This window comes from Anolis carolinensis, unplaced genomic scaffold (assembly GCF_035594765.1).
Source record: "Anolis carolinensis isolate JA03-04 unplaced genomic scaffold, rAnoCar3.1.pri scaffold_14, whole genome shotgun sequence".
Lineage (NCBI taxonomy): Eukaryota > Metazoa > Chordata > Lepidosauria > Squamata > Dactyloidae > Anolis > Anolis carolinensis.
The window spans coordinates 7,145,649-7,168,755 of NW_026943825.1; the positions used below are offsets into that span (position 1 = coordinate 7,145,649).

At 39.9% G+C, this 23,107-nt stretch overlaps 1 protein-coding gene across 1 annotated transcript in view; it reads left to right on the forward strand.

The window, feature by feature from the left end:
- The first annotated feature begins 3,853 nt into the window (after positions 1-3,853).
- LOC134294353 (transcriptional regulator ATRX homolog) overlaps positions 3,854-23,107 on the forward strand; it is a 32,844-nt gene continuing 13,590 nt past the window's right edge. The window contains exons 1-13 of the mRNA XM_062965167.1: positions 3,854-3,996; positions 4,120-4,183; positions 6,178-6,492; positions 7,406-7,452; positions 10,221-10,254; positions 11,084-11,172; positions 15,112-15,166; positions 15,979-16,028; positions 16,705-16,747; positions 18,669-18,718; positions 19,826-19,877; positions 21,123-21,172; positions 22,776-22,833. Coding sequence (XP_062821237.1) covers positions 4,121-4,183; positions 6,178-6,492; positions 7,406-7,452; positions 10,221-10,254; positions 11,084-11,172; positions 15,112-15,166; positions 15,979-16,028; positions 16,705-16,747; positions 18,669-18,718; positions 19,826-19,877; positions 21,123-21,172; positions 22,776-22,833 — 906 coding nt within the window. The 5' untranslated portion in view covers positions 3,854-3,996; position 4,120. The remainder of the gene's footprint in view (positions 3,997-4,119; positions 4,184-6,177; positions 6,493-7,405; positions 7,453-10,220; positions 10,255-11,083; positions 11,173-15,111; positions 15,167-15,978; positions 16,029-16,704; positions 16,748-18,668; positions 18,719-19,825; positions 19,878-21,122; positions 21,173-22,775; positions 22,834-23,107) is intronic.

The following is a 23,107-nucleotide window of genomic DNA, read 5'->3' on the forward strand; positions in this document are numbered from 1 at the left end:
CCTGGCCGCCCATTTGTGGCCCCGCCCACCTCCCCCTCGCAGACGAGCATCTTGGACTAGGGGAGAGGCTCAGCTCCGCCCTCTTGAGCAGGAGCCCCGCCCACCCCTCTAAGCCACACCCCTTTTCCAGGGGGCACTGAGACATATTTTTTCTGGAAAGGGGGCGGGAGGCCAAATAAGTTTGGGAACCACTGGTGTAAACAAAAGATCCCTGTGCTGCACCCGAGTGTTAGCGAGAACCTTGCCTGGGTGTATGGGCCAGTCACTCCTATCCTGTCCGTCCTCCCGGACGTTTCTCAAACTGCACCTGATGTAGGACCAGTCTCATTCCATTCCATCCCAGTTCCAAACGCCAGGCCAGCCTCCTGTTGCATGCCCTCCTCCTCAGCACCACCACTACCTTCAAGCGCACACGCACACAACCCCTCCGTCTTTGTGAGTCAGGTTAGAAGCATGCCTACACAACAGGGTTAAGCAACTTTCCTACTTGTTTCCTTCCCCATGCGGGAGCACCGTATCCTGAGAACTGCCATCTGTTTACTCTCTCAGCACCTTCATCAATAGCTACCACTTCCACTGTTCTTTGTAGGAAGCCGTGACGATTTATTTACTTATTTACGGTATTTATATTCCGCCCCGAAGGGGACTCAGGGTGGATTACAATGCACATACATATGACAAACATTCAATGCCGTTATTAGACATACAAACATATAGACAGACACAGAGGTAATTTAACATTTTTCCAGCTTCCGGCTTTATGAGGGTACGCTCAATTCCGGCCACTTCATCGTCCACTTGTGACACCGAGTCCTTGATGGAGTACTTCCTCATTCCTTTCCGCACGCTGCTGGAAGTTTTTATGGTGTCATAAATGAATTAAATTAGCCTCCCCGCATAAAGCGGTACCTAAACTTTCTACTTGACAGAAGCAACTGTCTTTCGAGCTGCTTAAGTCAACACCAAGCTAGGCTATTAATGGTCAGGAGCTCAATCCGATCTCATGACCTCTCGGCAAATAGTGATTTATTTTAGCTGGCTACTAACCAGCTGTGCCACAGCCCAGCCCTTGGGACTAGGAAACTACAGGAAAAGATATTCCACTTAAACATTAGGAAAAATGTTCTCATATTGAGGGCTGTTCAACACTGGAGTCTCCTCCTTTGAAGGCCTTCTGTTGAGAGTGCTTTGATTGTGTCTTCCTGCCCGACAGAAGGAAGTTGGCTATGTTAGGGCTTGACTACTGTCTTGGTGAAGGAGAAGCATGGAGCTGTGCATGCAGACACTTATGCTGCTCATACATTAATCTCACATCTCAGTCCGAGTGTCACATTGTCTATGAAGGTCTGCCATCGCCACCCATAACAATGGAGAGGGATATAACATTTGAAATACAGAGTTATGCCTCCCCACGAGAGCCTTGTCTTGCTAGACTCCTTCCTTGGGCGGTTGGATCAACGTAGGAAGTGCTCTTCAGCTGGGCAATGCTGGGAAAACCCAATGGGAGTGACATGGAGGAGGGTACCCATCTCTTCTCATCTTCCATCCTTCACTTCACAGATGTGCCTGTTCTTGACTCTCTGTACTGGAAGCATTTATTTTATTTGAGGGAGGGCGGGAGAAGGGGATTATGTCTTCCAGAAATTAAAGCCAAAAATTACACAAGTGTTGTTGTGTTTCTTTGAATATATATAAATAATACCTCAATCCAGGTGGAGCTGATCAAAGACATTGTATGGCTCGAAGCAAAGTGCAAGCTGATGGCATGCCTTCAGGCAAAGACGATCCCAGGCCCTGAGATTTCAGAGGCAAAATCTGTTGCACTTCGGCCAGAGTTCACCTTGCCCTTAGTACCAACCAGGGCTCCAAAAGCAGTAATAAATACAGTTTATTGAAGAAAGCACATATAAAAAGGGGAAATCCCCAAAAGGGATAAGAAAAGTAATCAGGAAAGGTAGTCAATAAGTAAACAGCCCAACCAAGTTGGTGAGAAGTAAAACACTTGAAATAATCTTAGACACGCAACACATACAGACAGATAGAGGTAATGCAATGTTTTCCAACTTCGGCTTCTGGAGGTTATGCACAATTCTGGCCATAGGGGGAGCTGTTGCTTAATCCACTATGACACCGAGTCCTTTAAAAAAAAAATATTTTTATTGAGTATTTTTGAACATAAAAAGAGTGAGAACAATCATAAATGTAGAAAAGAAAGTGAAAGGGGGGATGTGGTACGAAGAAAATAGAGAGGAAAAGAAAAAAGAGAAAAAACCAATGGAGATAAAAATAAAAATTATCAAAAAGAGAGAAAAATTAAAAAATTAAAAGTTGGAAAAAGAGTATAAAAAATCAAAAACACAAAAAAGAAAAAAGAGGGGAAAAAAGGTTGCACCTCCCATCTTTTCTTCTAGGTGATAAAGTATTTTTGTACTTGTTATCATTTATAAGTCCACACCGTCATTATATTTTTTGTAAAAAGTTCTATATAGGTTGTCAATGATGTCCAATCTGTTTTTTTGTTTGTTTTTTTTTGGTTTGCCATGATGGGTTTTCAAGTAATATGTCAGAGTATCCCTATTCTTTATGCTGAGTCCTTTTTGGTCATAGTATTTCCTCCTTGCTCTTTGATTGCCGGCATTTTTATAGTTTTGTAAATTAGAAAAAGAATCCAGGAAGAAATCAAGACATGAATCTGGCGAGGCCATTAATGCTAATCAAGGTGATTAATTACAACATTCACACTGGCCTCCAACAGACGAGAGTTCTTTCTCCTACCCTGGACCTTCCACTGATATATAAAGCTTCCTTGCTTAGCTTTTTCCAATATACCTCACAACCTCTGAGTGTGCCTGCCATAGATGTGGGCGAAATGTCAGGAGAGAATGCTTCCGGAACATGGCCATACAGTCCAAAAAACACACAACAACATTGCCTGTTTACCCAACAACAGATTTACCCAAAACATTCCCATCGTCTCGAAAAACACTTTTGCTTTCTGCCACAGAAGCACCAGGCTCAACCAGAAAATCCTTGTCCTTATCCTCAGACGCTTCATAGGTCTCAACACATTGAAAGCTAAAGAGCTTGTAAAGCGACATCTCCCATATTCCACAGCATTAACCATGGCAGTTAAATTGGTGTTAAACTGTCAGAGCGATTTGCTAGGCACACACGCAGCAGAAGTCGCTGACGAGAAAACACTAGATAAAAATTATGCTGGAGTCTTCAGCTCTCTATCAAAAGTTTTACTCATGAAAGGAATACACAGTTCTCATGCAGGCACAGACGGGAAGGAAAACAAAGAAGAAAATAAGATAGGAAGCAGAGGGCAATTTATCCCAGACTCTGCTGTCTGATGCAATCCAAGTTTGCAGGCACTTAACCCTTTACATACTGACATAGTAAACAGTACACAGTGCATGATGCAATCTCCAGCACACATTGCACCACCATGACTCAATTACATTTAAACAAATCTATATACAATCATTCCTACTTTAACACAAACTGCCTTCGTTCCACAGTGTAGATGCAAACTTGGGCAGTGAAGGAACTGGACAAAACCCTGACAACGCTCTTCGGGTATCCATGGCAAATACAGTCGTGATCTCTGAATCTAGAGGTTCAAAGAAGGATCATTGAAAAGGAGCCAAGAGCAAGAGAGACAATATGATGCCCCCGAGGACTTTTAATGGACTCCGTGCTTCGTGTAATGGATTTCCTGATGGTCTGCCAAGGCGGTGGGAGTTCAGCCGAGGAGGCGTTTCATCGAGCAAACTTTCCAAGTAATGCAAAAACCATGCTTCTTTCATAAGGTAATGGAAGGCCAATGGAAATCAGAATGAAAAGAGAGAGAACCTTAAGTCCCATTGTTGTCCGTTGTCATGACTTTGTTCTTATACATTCCGTTCTTGGACAAAGGAAAAACGTGGAATTTTTTAGCTCACTCTCTTCCTAACAAAAGTGGAGGAGGGATAGTTAGGACTGAACGTTAAGGTGGGTACCATTAATATAGCCGAGCATATATTAGGCATCTAAGCGGACACAATTGGGATCCGTTGGGGATGGGCTGGGCTTGGATGACATTTGGCTCACATTTCTCTTCTTTCTCCCCGCAAGAATGGATCAACCTATGACCAGCAAGGAGGCACTTGGTGCTTGGAAGGCTGTCCCGAAGAAACAGGTAATTTGTGCAAGCATATTTTTACCTATCATGGGTGTGACATTGATATAATAGGTGTATAAAAACATCCACGTGTTCGAGTGCAACGTTGAGTCCGAATTTCAAATCAATTGGTGAAGTGTTTACGGAGGTTTTAGATTTCGAACAAACGAACAATGATTTTTTTATTTATCTAGATAATTATTTATTTTACCTGTCACAGGTGTGACATCTATATAATAGATGTGTAAAAACATCCGTGTGTTCGAGTGCAACGTTGTGTCCGAATTTCAAAGCAATTGGTGAAGCGTTTATGGAGATTTTAGATTTCGAACAAACGAACAATGATTTTTTAATTTATCTAGATTATTATTTATTTTACCTGTCACAGGTGTGACATCTATATAATAGATGTGTAAAAACATCCGCGTGTTCGAGTGCAACATTGTGTCTGAATTTCAAATCAATTGGAGAACCGTTTACGGAGATTTTAGATTTCGAACAAACAAACATTGACATTTTTTATTTATATAGATTATTATTTATTTTACCTGTCACAGGTGTGACATCTATATAATAGGTGTGTAAAAGCATCCACGTGTTCGAGTGCAACGTTGTGTCTGAATTTCAAAGCAATCAGTGAAGCGTTTACGGAGATTTTAGATTTCGAACAAACGAACAATGATTTTTTAATTTATCTAGATTATTATTTATTTTACCTGTCACAGGTGTGACATCTATATAATAGATGTGTAAAAACATCCGCGTGTTCGAGTGCAACATTGTGTCTGAATTTCAAATCAATTGGAGAAGCGTTTACGGAGATTTTAGATTTCGAACAAACAAACATTGACATTTTTTATTTATATAGATTATTATTTATTTTACCTGTCACAGGTGTGACATCTATATAATAGGTGTGTAAAAACATCTGCATGTTCGAGTGCAACGTTGTGTCCAAATTTCAAAGCAATCGGTGAAACTTTTATGGAGGTTTTAGATTTCAAACAAATGAACATTGACTTTTATTTATCTAGATTATTATTTATTTTACCTGTCACAGGTGTGACATCTATATAATAGGTGTGTAAAAACATCCGCGTGTTCGAGTGCAATGTTGAGTCCAAATTTCAAATCAATTGGAGAAGTGTTTACGGATGTTTTAGATTTTGAACAAACGAACATTGACATTTTTTATTTATCTAGATTATTTATTTTACCTGACACAGGTGTGACATCTATATAATAGATGTGTAAAAACATCCGCGTGTTCAAGTGCAATGTTGTGTCCGAATTTCAAAGAAATCGGTGAAGTGTTTACGGAGGTTTTAGATTTCGAACAAACGAACATTGATATTTTTTATTTAACTAGATTATTATTTATTTTACCTGTCACAGGTGTGACATCTATATAATAGGTGTGTAAAAACATCCACGTGTTCAAGTGCAACGTTGTGTCCAAATTTCAAATCAATTGGAGAAGCGTTTACGGAGATTTTAGATTTCGAACAAACGAACATTGACACTTTTTTATTTATATAGATTACTAGCTGTGCCCGGCCACGCGTTGCTGTGGCAAAGTGGTGGTGGTATTGCTTAAAAATTGTAGTGTAATTTTTATTTGATGTTATTTGCATTTTTTTATTAATTTTATTGTAAGTTATATTTTTATTTATTATATTTTATTATTTTCTTGTATTATTTTTAGTTATTTTCTGTTATTATAGTATTTTATTGTATTAATTTTTTAGTGTTTTTTATTATTTTTTATTGGGTTGCTAGGAGACCAAGTTGGAGGAGCTTAGCCTTCTAACTGGCAGCAATTGGATAAAAGCAATCATTTCTCTCTCTCTAATTAGGACTTTATTTTTCTTTTATTTTTGTTGTATCAACCTAGAGGCGTGGATGATGGGTTGTGTTGTCAAATTTTGAGGTTGGGGGGCCTGTAGTTTTGTTGTTTTGTGGGTCGCCGTGATGACATCACTCTTTTATATATATAGATTATTTGTTTTCAGGACGGAGCTGAGAAGCACATATCGGCAGAGAAGGTGATCATGACAGAGGTGGAAAGTCTGCTTCAGGAAGGACTCGACAAGCTTGAGGCTGAAGAGGAGACCAAGGCTGAAGAGGAGAACGAGTCTGGAGAGGAGACCGAGTCTGGAGAGGAGACCGAATCTGGAGAGGAGACCGAGGAAGAAAAAGAAAGTCCAAATGGGATGGAAGAACGAGAGGAGCCCTTAGAGGAGGAGAGCCTCATGGAAGGAAAGGAGGAAAAGGAGGAGAAGGAGAGTCCCAGAATGGAAGAGGATGCCAAAGAGATGGCGGCACTGGTTATTTCTTTATTTACTTACTTACAGTATTTATTAGACATGTCCAAAAAATCGTTTTGAATTGTATATCGGAATTATTTCGGATTGTTCTCGCTTTTTGATACGCATTCCGAGACATTGTCTCACAGCGCAACCAGCAATGTAATTCGAACCATTGTTGGCCCATTCTCTAATTGTCTCTTAATGTTTTGTTAATTTCCCGCCCCCCAATTTTTTTTAAATATATTTTCAAAAATATTTTAATTTTTTTTTGTTTCTTCAACCTACCTTGAATGGGAGCTTAGCGCAGCCTAACATGGCTGCCTCTCCCCGGCCAATCAGAAGCTTCCACGATGGACACAAAGGTGGGGGCTAACGTCCTCTGTGTCCACATGGAAGATTGCCATACAAGCCCGGTGTGTAGCGATTGCGCATGCGCGTCCGCCATTTTAGAAACATTTAGAATCATTACGAATTTTTGGAAATATCCGAAATTTTTGGGTGAAAAAATCGGAAATACTTTCTATATTGAAGCGCCAGTGCTCCCTACTTTAGAAACGAGAATTGAAACATTTTTTTCATCGATCGGACATGCCTAGTATTTATGTTCTGCCCTTCTTTCTCACCCCGAAGGGTGGATCACAATGTACATATACATGGCAAATATTCAATGTCGTTAGACATACGACATATATAGACAGACACGGAGACAATTTAACATTTCCCAGCTTCTGGCTTCATGAGGGTATGCTCGATTCCGGCCACAGGGGGAGCTGCCGCTTCACCGCCCACTTGTGGCACCGAGCCCTTGGTGGAGTACTTCCTCATTGTGTTGTCCGATGACATTTGAAGTTGCTGCGATTTGAGGATGGAAGGAAGGGTTCTTATTTGGGGGCAATACACCCATTTGCCCCTTTGATGTCCCATTTTGCAGGAAGAAGAGGCGAAAGACACGTTCACTATTGAAAAGAAGACCTTGAGGTGGGAGAAACCGAGAAATACAAAACCTAACACTCCTCTTTTCTCAATATCAACCTCTTTTTGTCTCCCTTTTGTCCCGGTTCAGTGCTGTCTCTTTCTTTCTGTCTCATAGAATAATACACTTGGAAGAGACCACATAGGTCATCTAGTCCACACCCGCTGCCATGCAGGAAAGGCACAATCTAAGCTATCCCAACAGATGGCCATCCAGCGCTCTCTCTTTCTTTCGGACTCTCCTTTATCCCAGTTCAGTGCCGGAATCTCAGGCTGTCTATCTCTCTGTTGTTCATTATTGGCATGAACATGATGTTATTTATTTATTATTATTATTATTATTATTATTATTATTATTATTATTATTATTATTATTTTATGACACCGCAAACAAGATAGACATGCTGGATTTCATATCACAAAATCACAAGTTGAACACTTCCCAAGTGTCTAGGACTGTGTGATGTATTTTCGGATGATGCGTGCAGATCCCAGTCGGGTGGCCTTTTGCAGTTGGCAGATCGTGATTTTGTCAATGTCTATTGTTTCCAAATGCCGGCTGAGATCTTTTGATGTGCCCATCACCACCGGGACCACCTGCACTGGTTTCTGCCAGAGTCTTTGAAGTTCAGTCTTGAGGTCCTGATAGCGGCTGAGTTTTTCCTGTTGTTTTTCATCAATGCGACTGTCACCTGCGATGGCAACATCAATGATCAATGATCTTTTCCACAACTGTGATGTCTGGTGTGTTGTGTTCCAGAACTTTGTCAGTCTGGATTCGGAAGTCCCACAGTATCTTTGCGTGCTCATTTTCCAATACTTTTGCAGGTTTGTGATCCCACCAGTTCTTTGCTGCTGGGAGGTGGGACTTGAGGCATAAGTTCCAATGAATCATTTGGGCCACATAGTTGTGCCTCTGTTTGTAGTCTGTCTGTGCGATTTTCTTACAGCAGCTGAGGATATGATCAATGGTTTCGTCGGTTTCCTTGCACAGTCTGCATTTTGGGTCATCAACAGATTTTTCGATCTTGGCCTGAATTGCATTTGTCCTGATGTCTTGCTCCTGGGCTGCAAGGATCAGGCCTTCTGTCTCCTTCTTCAGGGTCCCATTCGTGAGCCAAAGCCAGGTCTTCTCCTTGTCAGCTTTTCCTTCAATTTTGTCAATGTTTTGTTGTGCCAGCTGTCAGCTCTAGTTTGTAGTGCGGTTCTCTTGTACTGGTTTTTTGTCTGCTGTGCTTTGAGGAGTTTTTGATTTTTGACTTCAATCAAAGCAGGTTCTTCCCTTTGCTTGACATCTTCTGCCAGGGCATGTTCTTCTTCTTTGACTGCTTGTTTGACTTGTAAGAGTCCTCTGCCCCCTGATCTTCTAGGCAGATATAGCCGGTCAACATCACTGTGAGGGTGCAGTGAATGATGAATGGTCATGAGTTTTCTTGTTTTTCTGTCCAAATTGTCCAGTTCCATCTGTGTCCAGTTTATGATGCCAGCAGTATATCTTATGACAGGTATGGCCCAGGTGTTTATGGCCTTGATGGTGTTGCCTCCATTGAGCTTGCTTTTGAGAATTTTTCTGACCCTTTGTGTGTATTCTTTGCTGACCACAGTTTTCACATGTTCATGCTTGATGTTGTCCAGCTGTAATATGCCCAGATATTAATAGGCCTCTGGCTGGTGACACTTTATATATAAATAACATGATGTTATTTATTATTATTATTATTATTATTATTATTATTATTATTATTATTCCACCCTTCTCACCCAAAGGGGACTCAGGGTGGATCACAATGCACATATACATGGCAAACATTCAGTGCCATTAAACATACGACATATAGACAGACACAGAGGCAATTTGACATTTTCCAACTTCCGGTGTTAGGTTCTCTTCTCTCAGTTGTGCTATGGGTCAGTCTTCCAAAGGAAAAAGCATCAAGACACGCTGGTAGATTCCAACAGATTTTATTGTACCGAATGCCAGAACCTTCTCTTTGGCCCACTTATATAGGGGCTCTCATATACCAGAGGGTCATTGAGGTTTTATGGCTGGCCCGTTTTATGGCTGGCATCTGTTCCTTGTCAGCCGACTGGAGATGTCAAGGACTGGAGATCATGACATCCGGCTTCATGAGGGTATGCTCGATTCCGGCCACAAGGGGGAGCTGCTGCTTCACCGACCACCTGTGACACCGAGTCCTTGATGGAGTACTTCCTCATTCTTTATGCTGCCGCCAATTAGTAAATTAAATAGGAGAACAAGCCCTATGAGGAGAGGCTTAAAGAGCTGGGCATGTTTAGCCTGCAGAAGAGAAGGCTGAGAGGAGACATGATAGCCATGTACAAATATGTGAGGGGAAGTCATAGGGAGGAGGGAGCAAGCTTATTTTCTGCTGCCCTGCAGACTAGGACACGGAACAATGGCTTCAAACTACAGGAAAGGAGATTCCACCTGAACATCAGGAAGAACTTCCTCACTGTGAGAAGGGCTGTTCGGCAGTGGAACTCTCTCCCCCGGGCCGTGGTGGAGGCTCCTTCTTTGGAGGCTTTTAAGCAGAGGCTGGATGGCCATCTGTCGGGGGTGCTTTGAATGCGATTTCCTGCTTCTTAGCGGGGGGTTGGACTAGATGGCCCTTGAGGTCTCTTCCAACTCTACTATTCTATGATTCTATGATTCTAGGAAAGAACACTTTCAAACCAGGAACAGGAAACTTTTCAAATGTTGTGACATATAGTGTTATTGTTATCTTACCTGAATGCCACTCTTTTTTTTCCAGGCCACCTCAAGAATTATGGGATAAATGCAGAAAGGTAAGAAATCTGGGGAAGATTACAGCTCGCTAGGCAGAAAATATCAGGATCACCGTAGCAGCCTGGAACTGACTGCTTCGGTTCTCTGCCATAAAGAAGGGAGGCTGGGTTCAGGGCAGTGTAGACACGATATCGGTTTTGTGAAGGAATTAGGAATTGCCACTACCAGATACAGTGTTTGGTCAGACTCCTTCCCCACAAAACTCTGCCGCTTGCGTCCTCAACCAGCCGGTCACCCCTTCCCTTCGTCGCCAAATATGCTGCATTGAGGAAGCAAGTGGCAGAGTTTTGTGGGGAAGGAGTTGCCAAGCTCATTCCTCGCTATGATAAGTGCCTAGATTTGAAAGGCGACTCTGTTGAGAAGTGGTATTTGGGTGTGGCTTTCAACTGCATATGGTAAATGTTTTCTCCTATACTTTTTGAGGACGCAAGCAGCAGAGTTTTGTGAGGAAGGAGTTGCCAAGCTCATTCATCGCTATGATAAGTGCCTAGATTTGAATGGTGATTATGTTGAGAAGTGGTATTTGGGTGTGGCTTTCAACTGCATATGGTAAATGTTTTCTCCTATACTTTGTTCATTTTTAATTCCAAAACGTAATCTACTTTCTGGATAACCCTTGTGTATTGCAGGGTGTTTTAGCGGGAGCTCTTTAGAACTGTTATTCTCAGTGCTTGTGGAAAGATGGAAATAAATCAGTTGCCTTCAGCGAATTGTTGTTGTGAACTTGATTTCAACTCCAAAAACTTCCAGAAAGCATGGTATGAAACAGACTTGGGCATAGAGTATAAAAGGCATCGCTCTTCTAACTTGATTCCATTTGCTTTGCAGAAATTAATTGGTGACGTGGATGTTATCAATGACAGTGTAAGCGGAGCGAGGAGGAGGTTGTCTACTCATCCTCTCTCCTACTTCACCAGGTGAGGAGTTCTCTGGGTCTGTTTAGACAGAGAGTTTCATCTATGTTGACGATCATGTCATCACCGCTCAAGTAGAGAGTTTTGAAATGGTCGAATAGAAGCTCTCTGAAGTTTTAGGTGCTCTTACTGGCTATTACAGGGAAATCCAGCTGATTCCTAATCCATCTAAAACACAGAACTGACAATTCTACTAAAACAAGACTTTCATCTATGCTGACGATCGTGCCATCACAATTTTGAAATGGTCGAACAGATGCTCTCTGAAGCTTTAGGTGCTCTTACTGGCTATTACTGGGAAATCCAGCTGATTCCTAATCCATCTAAAACAAGACTTTAATTCTACTAAAACAAGACTTTCATCTATGCTGACGATTGTGCCATCACAATTTTGAAATGGTCGAACAGAAGCTCTCTGAAGCTTTAGGTGCCTTTACTGGCTATTACAGGGAAATCCAGCTGATTCCTAATCCATCTAAAACACAGAACAGACAATTCTACTAAAACAAGACTTTCATCTATGCTGACGATCGTGCCATCACAATTTTGAAATGGTCGAACAGAAGCTCTCTGAAGCTTTAGGTGCTCTTATTGGCTATTACTGGGAAATCCAGCTGATTCCTAATCCATCTAAAACAAGACTTTAATTCTACTAAAACAAGACTTTCATCTATGCTGACGATTGTGCCATCACAATTTTGAAATGGTCGAACAGAAGCTCTCTGAAGCTTTAGGTGCTCTTACTGGCTATTACTGGGAAATCCAGCTGATCCCTAATCCATCTAAAACAAGACTTTAATTCTACTAAAACAAGACTTTCATCTATGCTGACGATCGTGCCATCGCAATTTTGAAATGGTCGAACAGAAGCTCTCTGAAGCTTTAGGTGCTCTTACTGGCTATTACAGGGAAATCCAGCTGATTCCTAATCCATCTAAAACAAGACTTTAATTCTACTAAAACAAGACTTTCATCTATGCTGACGATCGTGCCATCGCAATTTTGAAATGGTCGAACAGAAGCTCTCTGAAGCTTTAGGTGCTCTTACTGGCTATTACTGGGAAATCCAGCTGATCCCTAATCCATCTAAAACAAGACTTTAATTCTACTAAAACAAGACTTTCATCTATGCTGACGATCGTGCCATCACAATTTTGAAATGGTCGAACAGAAGCTCTCTGAAGCTTTAGGTGCTCTTACTGGCTATTACTGGGAAATCCAGCTGATCCCTAATCCATCTAAAACAAGACTTTAATTCTACTAAAACAAGACTTTCATCTATGCTGACGATCGTGCCATCACAATTTTGAAATGGTCGAACAGAAGCTCTCTGAAGCTTTAGGTGCTCTTACTGGCTATTACTGGGAAATCCAGCTGATTCCTAATCCATCTAAAACACAGAACTGACAATTCTACTAAAACAAGACTTTCATCTATGCTGACGATCGTGCCATCATAATTTTGAAATGGTCGAACAGAAGCTCTCTGAAGCTTTAGGTGCTCTTACTGGCTATTACTGGGAAATCCAGCTGATTCCTAATCCATCTAAAACACAGAACTGACAATTCTACTAAAACAAGACTTTCATCTATGCTGACGATCGTGCCATCACAATTTTGAAATGGTCGAACAGAAGCTCTCTGAAGCTTTAGGTGCTCTTACTGGCTATTACTGGGAAATCCAGCTGATTCCTAATCCATCTAAAACACAGAACTGACAATTCTACTAAAACAAGACTTTCATCTATGCTGACGATTGTGCCATCACAATTTTGAAATGGTCGAACAGAAGCTCTCTGAAGCTTTAGGTGCTCTTACTGGCTATTACTGGGAAATCCAGCTGATTCCTAATCCATCTAAAACACAGAACTGACAATTCTACTAAAACAAGACTTTCATCTATGCTGACGATTGTGCCATCGCAATTTTGAAATGGTCGAACAGAAGCTCTCTGAAGCTTTAGGTGCTCTTACTGGCTATTACTGGGAAATCCAGCTGATCCCTAATCCATCTAAAACAAGACTTTAATTCTACTAAAACAAGACTTTCATCTATGCTGACGATTGTGCCATCACAATTTTGAAATGGTCGAACAGAAGCTCTCTGAAGCTTTAGGTGCTCTTACTGGCTATTACTGGGAAATCCAGCTGATCCCTAATCCATCTAAAACAAGACTTTAATTCTACTAAAACAAGACTTTCATCTATGCTGACGATTGTGCCATCGCAATTTTGAAATGGTCGAACAGAAGCTCTCTGAAGCTTTAGGTGCTCTTACTGGCTATTACTGGGAAATCCAGCTGATCCCTAATCCATCTAAAACAAGACTTTAATTCTACTAAAACAAGACTTTCATCTATGCTGACGATTGTGCCATCACAATTTTGAAATGGTCGAACAGAAGCTCTCTGAAGCTTTAGGTGCTCTTACTGGCTATTACTGGGAAATCCAGCTGATCCCTAATCCATCTAAAACAAGACTTTAATTCTACTAAAACAAGACTTTCATCTATGCTGACGATCGTGCCATCACAATTTTGAAATGGTCGAACAGAAGCTCTCTGAAGCTTTAGGTGCCTTTACTGGCTATTACAGGGAAATACAGCTGATTCCTAATCCATCTAAAACACAGAACAGACAATTCTACTAAAACAAGACTTTCATCTATGCTGACGATCGTGCCATCACAATTTTGAAATGGTCGAACAGAAGCTCTCTGAAGCTTTAGGTGCTCTTATTGGCTATTACTGGGAAATCCAGCTGATCCCTAATCCATCTAAAACACAGAAAAGACAATTCTACTAAAACAAGACTTTCAACTATGCTGACGATCGTGCCATCACCGCTCACCAAGGCAGCTTTTTCCAACATAAACAAAACATGAAATTGCCAAAAGGAATACAAATACATACGACAAAGTTAAACATAATAAACACAATAAAACAAGCAGACAATTCTACTAAAACAAGACTTTAATCTATGCTGACGATTGTGCCATCACCGCTCAAGCATAGAGCTTTGAAACGGTCGAATAGAAGCTCTCTGAAGCTTTAGGTGCTCTTACTGGCTATTACAGGGAAATCCAGCCGATCCCTAATCCATCTAAAACACAGAAAAGACAATTCTACTAAAGCAAGACTTTCATCTATGCTAACGATCGTGCCATCACCGCTCAAGCAGAGAGTTTTGAATGGTCGAACAGAAGCTCTCTGAAGCTTTAGGTGCTCTTACTGGCTATTACAGGGAAATCCAGCCGATCCCTAATCCATCTAAAACACAGAACAGACCATTCTACTAAAACAAGATTTTAATCTATGCTGCAATCGTGTCATCACCGCTCAAGCAGAGTTTTGAAATGGTCGAACAGAAGCTTTCTGGAGCTTTAGGTGCTCTTCCTGGCTATTACAGGGAAATCCAGCTGATTCCAAAAGGAATACAAATACATACGACAAAGTTAAACATAATAAACACAATAAAACAAGAACAGACAATGCTACTAAAACAAGACTTTCATCTCCTTCCCCGAGTCTCCTGCCTCCGGTTGGCATTTATTAGTTTCCTGGAACAAAAATTAATGCTTCTATGGGAAGCAGCCGTATCAGTTTTCGCAACTAGAAACCTTTTTAGGTGGTCGGTGCTAATACGATTTCTGCGGTTAATTCCTTGCCTGCAGGGAGCGTCATCTTTTGGAATTTCGTCTTAATGCATAGATAAATTTCACCCTCTTCCCGGAATCTACCATATCTTCTCTCAATACCGTATATACCCGAGTATAACCCTTTTTTAGGGTTGAAAAAGCCCCTCTCGGCTTATACTTGACAACTCACCTCCCTTTTGATTATCCATTGTATAGACTGGGGAAAATGGGAATTGCAACCAAATAGCACTTGTGTCCTATTTAAGATTCCTACCGTATTTAACCTAGGTTTTCTCTCTCTCGTAAAGCCTAGGAAAGGTCTTCCACCATCCAGAAGTTCCTGATGCTGCCCAGGAGGAGAAGGTGAGTCTGAGCATTAATACGGTTCCTCATGTTGTGATGATCCCCAACCATAAAATTATTTTATGGTTTTTCAGTCTAACAGCTGAGTTACCTGTGTGCCATTACATCAGGGGTCCTCAACCTTCCTAATGCCGCGACCCCTTAATACGGTTCCTCATGTCGTGGTGACCCCCAACCATAACATTATTTCATGGTTTTTCAGTCTAACAGTTGAGTTACTTGTGTGCCATTACATCAGGGATTCTCAACCTTCCTAATGCCGCGACCCCTTAATACAGTTCCTCATGTCGTGGTGACCCCAAACCATAACATTATTTTATGGTTTTTCAGTCTAACAGTTGAGTTACCTGTGTGCCATTACATCAAGGATTCTCAACCTTCCTAATGCCGCGACCCCTTAATACGGTTCCTCATGTTGTGGTGACTCCTAACCATAACATTATTTTATGGTTTTTCAGTCTAACAGCCAAGTTACCTGTGTGCCATTGCATCAGTGGTTCTCAACCTTCCTAATGCCGTCACCCCTTAATACAGTTCCTCATGTCGTGCTGACCCCCAATCATAACAGTATTTTATGGTTTTTCAGTCTAACAGTTGAGTTACCTGTGTGCCATTACATCAGGGATTCTCAACCTTCCTAATGCCGCGATCCCTTAATACGGTTCCTCATGTCGTGGTGACCCCCAATCATAACATTATTTTATGGTTTTTCAATCTAACAGTTGAGTTACCTGTGTGCCATTGCATCAGTGGTTCTTAACCTTCTTTGCAGGAGCATCACGTTGTTGTTTTTGTTGTTGTCCTTGTTACAGAAAACGCTAGTTGAGGAGGTGGAACCCAAGCCACGGAAATATCGACCAATGTACGAGACTCTGGGAAGTTTTATTTATTTTATTTTATCTACGGTATTTACATTCCACCCTTTTTTCTCACTCAGAGCGGATCACGATGCACATCTACATGGCAAACATTCAGTGCTATTATTAGACATACAACATATATAGACAGACACAGAAGCAATTTAACATTTTTCCAGCTTCATGAGGGTCTGCTCGATTCCGGCCACAGGGGGAGCTGCCGCTTCACCGTCTACCTGTGACACCCGAGTCCTTGATGGGAGTACTTCCTCATTCTTACGCATACTTCTGGAAGTTTTTATGGTGTTGTAAATTAGTTAAATTGTAAAAAAACAAAATGGGAACAAATACAGCCTCAATGTTAATCATCATCATATAAATAATAAAGAGCCTTCAACAACCATGTAGTTTGCCTACCAGTTGAACCGCCCCTGTTCTCAATGTACCAGAATCGACTCTGGCTGCATCTACTTTCCTAAAAGGATATTTGCTGTGGGTTATCCAGGCTGTATGTCCACGTTCCGGAAGCATTCTCTCCTGACGTTTTGCCTGTATCTATGGCAGGCATCCTCAGTGGAATATGGCCATACAGCCCAGAAAATTCACAGCAATTCCGGCTATGAAAACCTTCGATAACACAGAATGTATTGTTGACATGTCCCTTTCCTTTTGCACCTCCAGGTTAGCCCGGCTGTTTACTTTCATTCCCCATGAGGGCAAACCGGTAGGCTTATTATTTTACTCTAATTATTATTACATTTATTTTTACTCTATTTATTATTATTATTACATTTATTATTTTACTCTGTTTATTATTGTTATTACATTTATTATTTTTCTCTATTATTATCGGTATTGCTGCAATTATTTTACCCTATTAATCATTATGATTCTACTCTATTATTATTGTTACTATTACATTTATTTTACTCTAGTTTTAATATTATCAATACATGTGTTATTTCACTGTGATCTTATTATTGTTATTACATTTATTATTTTACTCTATTTATATGACATTTATTATTTTACTGTATTTATTATTGTTATTACATTTATTATTTTTCTCTATTATTATCGGTATTATTGCAATTATTTTACCCTATTTATCATTATGATTACATTTATGATTCTACTCTATTATTATTGTTACTATTACATTTATTTTACTCTATTTTTAATATTATCAATACATGTGTTATTTCACTGGGATCTTATTATTGTTATTACATTTATTATTTTACTCTATTTAGATTACATTTTTTATTTTGCTGTATTTATTATTATTATTACATTTATTATTTTACTGTATTTATTATTGTTATTACATTTATTATTTTTCTCTATTATTATCGGTATTGCTGCAATTATTTTACCCTATTAATCGTTATGATTACATTTATGATTCTACTCTATTATTATTGTTACTATTACATTTATTTTACTCTATTTTTAATATTATCAATACATGTGTTATTTCACTGGGATCTTATTATTGTTATTACATTTATTATTTTGCTGTATTTATTATTATTACATTTATTATCTTATTGTATTTATTATTATTATTATTACATTTATTATTTTACTCTATTATTGTTGTTACTTTTACATTTATTTTACTCTATTATTATTATTATTATTATTATTACATGTATTATTTTATTGTATTTATTATTATTATTATTACATTTATTATTTTACTCTATTATTGTCGTTACTTTTACATTTATTTTACTCTATTTTTATTATTATTATTAATTTATTATTTTGCTGTATTTATTATTATTATTACTGTATTACATTTATTATTTTGCTCTATTTATTATTTTATTGCATGACACAGCAAACAAGATAGATATGCTGGATTTCGTATCACAAAATCACAAGTCGAACACTTCCCAAGTGTCTAGGACTGTGTGATGTATTCTCGGATAATGTGCGCAGTTATTTATTATTATTATTATTATTATTATTATTATTATTATTATTACATTTATTATTTTATTGTAATTATTATTATTATAGTTATTATATTTATTATTTTACTGTATTATTATTATTATTACATTTATTATTTTATTGTAATTATTATTATTATAGTTATTACATTTATTATTTTACTGTATTATTATTATTGCATTTATTATTTTACTTTATTTATTATTATTACATTTATTATTTTACTGTATTATTATTATTGCATTTATTATTTTACTTTATTTATTATTATTACATTTATTATTTTACTGTATTATTATTATTGCATTTATTATTTTACTTTATTTATTATTATTACATTTATTATTTTACTGTATTATTATTATTGCATTTATTATTTTACTTTATTTATTATTATTACATTTATTATTTTACTGTATTATTATGATTACATTTATTATTTTACGGTATTATTATTATTACATTTATTATTTTACTCTATTATTTTGCTGTATTATTATTATTACATTTATTATTTTACTGTACTTATTATTATTACAGTATTTTTATATTTTTGTCAGATGGGTCCGATAAGCATTGGATCCAATCTAGAAGGGAAGTTACTCATGCCTTTAATGTCTATGCCTTTTTTGCTGGGATTTGGAAGAGGTTGTTCTTCTTTAAGTCTGTTCATATTCTTGCAGAAAGCAGTCCTGAGAAAGCCGACCATGCTTCTGGGAGAGAGCATCTCAAGGTACAAAAGCCCTACCTGCCTAGATCTCACCTGTATATACGTACGATCTTATTTAAAAGGCCTCTCAGGAGAGGTATAGAGGCTCAGCCCTGTCTCACGCTCTTTGGAAGTGGCCCCGCCCCCATCCCTAGCCCCGCCCTTTAGTCCTGAAAGGCCTCTCAGGAGGAATATAGAGGCTCAGCCCTGTCTCACGCTCTTTGGAAGTGGCCCCGCCCCCATCCCTAGCCCCGCCCTTTAGTCCTGAAAGGCCTCTCAGGAGGAATATAGAGGCTCAGCCCTGTCTCACGCTCTTTGGAAGTGGCCCCGCCCCCATCCCTAGCCCCGCCCTTTAGTCCTAAAAGGCCTCTCAGGAGAGATATAGAGGCTCAGCCCTGTCTCATGCTCTTTGGAAGAGGCCCCGCCCCCACCCCTAGCCCCGCCCTTTAGTCCTGAAAGGCCTCTCAGGAGGAATATAGAGGCTCAGCCCTGTCTCACGCTCTTTGGAAGTGGCCCCGCCCCCACCCCTAGCCCCGCCCTTTAGTCCTAAAAGGCCTCTCAGGAGAGGTATAGAGGCTCAGCCCTGTCTCATGCTCTTTGGAAGAGGCCCCGCCCCCACCCCTAGCCCCGCCCTTTAGTCCTAAAAGGCCTCTCAGGAGAGGTATAGAGGCTCAGCCCTGTCTCGGGCTCTTGGAAGAGGCCCTGCCCCCACCCCTAGCCCCGCCGTCTGTGTCCCAACAAGCGCCTCATGAAAGATATAGAAGATTCTCAGCCTTGTCTCCGGCACTTGGGAAGAGGCCCCGCCCCTCCCTTGGCCCCGCCCCCGTGTCCTAATAGGTGCCACCACCGCCCCCCGGATCACTCCAGCGCCCACCGGGGGGCAATAGCGCCCACTTTGGGAATCACTGCTATAGAATCTATTTTGTTCCTAGCCTTGGGGATCGTAATAATAATAATAATAATAATAATAATAATAATAATAATAATAATAATAATAATGATTTACAAATTCAGCTTAAGAACAAAACTTCCCAACCTCTCTTGTTCGTAACTAGTTCATAACTGTGATGGAATGGGACACGTGCATACAGAATAATAGAATAATGTGTCCGTCTTCTCTTCCTCGCCAAGGTCCTCCAAGGTCATAAGTGAGAAGTGCAGCCATGACAACACACAGGATAAGGTATGCTGTGGCTTTTATAGCTCTTCCTTTGCTTCACTAATTACCCCAGGGCATTTCAGACCGGGAAAAACGACTAGTGGATTTTCTGTTTACTTGCCCGTTGCCTGTACATGAGTGATTTGTATGGTTAGATTGGGCCTAGAAAAATATATCAGAGAGAGCAATGCGTTGGTTCTTCTCCTTGGCCACCCAGAGGAACACCAAGGACAAGAGCCCTCCCTCTCTGCCCGGAAGGCCAAGAGCAAAAGGGAGAGAAAGACCATTGATCCGGTTATATTTATCCTCCTTTCTGACCAGTGTGTTCTTATCAGCGAGCTCAGGATCAGAGCAGAGAAAAGGAACGACATAGGAATAAAGGAAACAAGGAGAGCACCCACTCTATCTATCCATCCACTCATCTATCCATCCACTCACCCACTAATAATAAACACATACACAGGCAAGAATCAGCCATACACTGAGTCTACAAGGCCATTCAGTGCTCATCCACCTCCGCAATCCCTACAGTCACACTTGGCCTCCAAAAAAACAATTACAATAATAACAATGACAACAACAACAATAAGAATCAACACCATCACAGGCAAGAAGCAGCCAGGCACTGAGGCTGAGAGGACAGTTAGTGCTACACTGGGCCTCCAAAAAAACAATACTGTAGCATCTAACTTATCCAACTTTCATGACCACTACAACAACAATAATAATAAACACCTACACAGGCAAAAAAAGACTATTCTACCACAATAAAAATATAAACTGCACTCAGCAGAATCAGACATCACGATTAACAACAAACCAAAGACAACAGGGATCTCAAGCAATTTTCAATCAACACAAAAATTGAAGAAGGTAACAGACTTCAACTACTACTACTAATGTGAGTATAAAGAAGGGTGGAGGTCACAGCATAAATATAACCTAATGTAGACTGACCAACACCATCAGACTAAGCCACAGCAACGCGTGGCCGGGCACAGCTAGTGTGTGTGTGTGTGTGTGTAATATATATATATTGCTTGAGATCCCTGTTGTCTTTGGTTTGTTGTTAATCGTGATGTCTGATTCTGCTGAGTGCAGTTTATATTTTTATTGTGGTAGAATAGTCTTTTTTTGCCTGTGTAGGTGTTTATTATTATTGTTGTTGTAGTGGTATAAACTATATAAACCAGTGATTCCCAAAGTGGGCATCTTGGGAGAAAGGCAGCGTATGAATGAATCGAATTAAACACAACCCTGTTGCTGCAGGTCGATTCGGATGGGGCCGGGGTGACTGAGCCCGAAGGTGACACTTCAAGGTACGGAACGGAAATCGCCCAGCCATCGTGTTGGGTTGCCTTCGGAAAGCTGTCACAGGAAACTAATTGTTGTTTCGAATTTCCCGCATTGTTTCCTAACTGTACAGTCTGAGCAATCTGAGACGCAGCTCGGTTCTGTATAGCCAGAACTTTTTGAGCATGCAAGGATCAGGCCTTGTGTCTCCTTCTTCAGGGTCCCATTCATGAGCCAGAGCCAGGTCTTCTCTTTATCAGCTTTTCCTTCCATTTTGTCAAGGAACTTTCCATGCAATGTTTTGTTGTGCCAGCTGTCAGCTCTAGTTTGTAGTGCGGTTTTGTTGTACTGGTTTTTTGTCTGCTGTGCTTTGAGGAGTTTCTGATTTTTTACTTCAATCAAAGCAGGTTCTTCACTTAGCTTTCCATCTTCTGCCAGGACATGTTCTTCTTCTTTGACTGCTTGTTTTACTTGTAAGAGTCCTCTGCCCCCTGATCTTCTAGGCAGACATAGGCGGTCAACATCACTGCGAGGGTGCAGTGAATGATGAATGGTCATGAGTTTTCTTGTTTTTCTGTCCAAATTGTCCAGTTCCACCTGTGTCCAGTTTATGATGCCAGCAGTATATCTTATGACAGGTATGGCCCAGGTGTTTATGGCCTTGATGGTGTTGCCTCCATTGAGCTTGCTTTTGAGAATTTTTCTGACCCTTTGTGTGTATTCTTTGCTGACCACAGTTTTCACATGTTCATGCTTGATGTTGTCCAGCTGTAATAAGCCCAGATATTTATTGGCCTCTGGCTAGTGACACTTTATTGTTTGGCCATTAGGCATATTTATGCCCTCACTTTCCATGATTTTTCCCTTCTTCAATGCCACTGTCGAACATTTGTCCAAACCGAACTCCATGCTGATATCAGTGTTAAAAATTCGGACAGTGTTGGTTAGAGACTGGATTTCAGTTTCTGTTTTTCCATACAGCTTCAGGTCATCCATGTACATCAGATGCGAAATTTTGTGAGAATTCTTAGATATTTGATAGCCGAGATTTGTTTTTTGTAAGATTGTTGACAGAGGGATCATGGCAATAATGAAAAGCAGAGGGGACAATGAGTCTCCCTGGAAAATTATTATTATTATTATTATTATTATTATTATTATTATTATTATTATTATATGGTATGGGACCTATAGGCAAATATCAGCCAACCCAGATTGCCACCAATCCTCAACTTTACTAAGACCAACTGGATTTCAGTTTCTGTTTTCCCATACAGCTTCAGGTCATCCATGTATATCAGATGCGAAATTTTGTGAGATGATGATGATGATGATGATGATGATGATTATTATTATTATTAAAGTTCCAGGTTCTTTTCTTAGCTTTCGAGCTTATGATTCAAGTTTCCTGCCTTTTCCTGAGTACCTGGAAGGGTTCGCCTTGGAAAAATTTTCCTGCTTTCATGCTCATGGATTTATGCCTACGATTTTGAATCTCTTGACTTTGTTTTCTTTGCCATTTTGGGACTATTGCTCTTTTGTATAGGCTACAGCGCAGCAGCCATTAAAAGGAGTAAGTTGACTTCATTGTTCGTAAACCTTGGCCTTCTTTCCCTCCGACATTTCTAGGAGCCCCAAGAGCCCTGAGTCTAAACCAGAAGCGGGAAGTTCTGGACCCAAAAAGCAGGTAAAGAGATAACGACTGCAAAAGTTACTGTATATACTCGAGTATAAGCCTAGTTTTTCAGCCCTTTTTTAGCACTTAAAAAGCCCCCCTTGGCTTATACTCGGGTGAGGTTCCTAGTTGGCTTATATTCGGGTCGGCTTATACTCGAGTATATATGGTACATTTATTAATTTTCTTTATTATTAGTAGTAGTATTACACTTATTATTTTATTCTATTTATTATTATTATTACATTTATTATTTTATGCTGTTATTATTGTTACCATGACATTT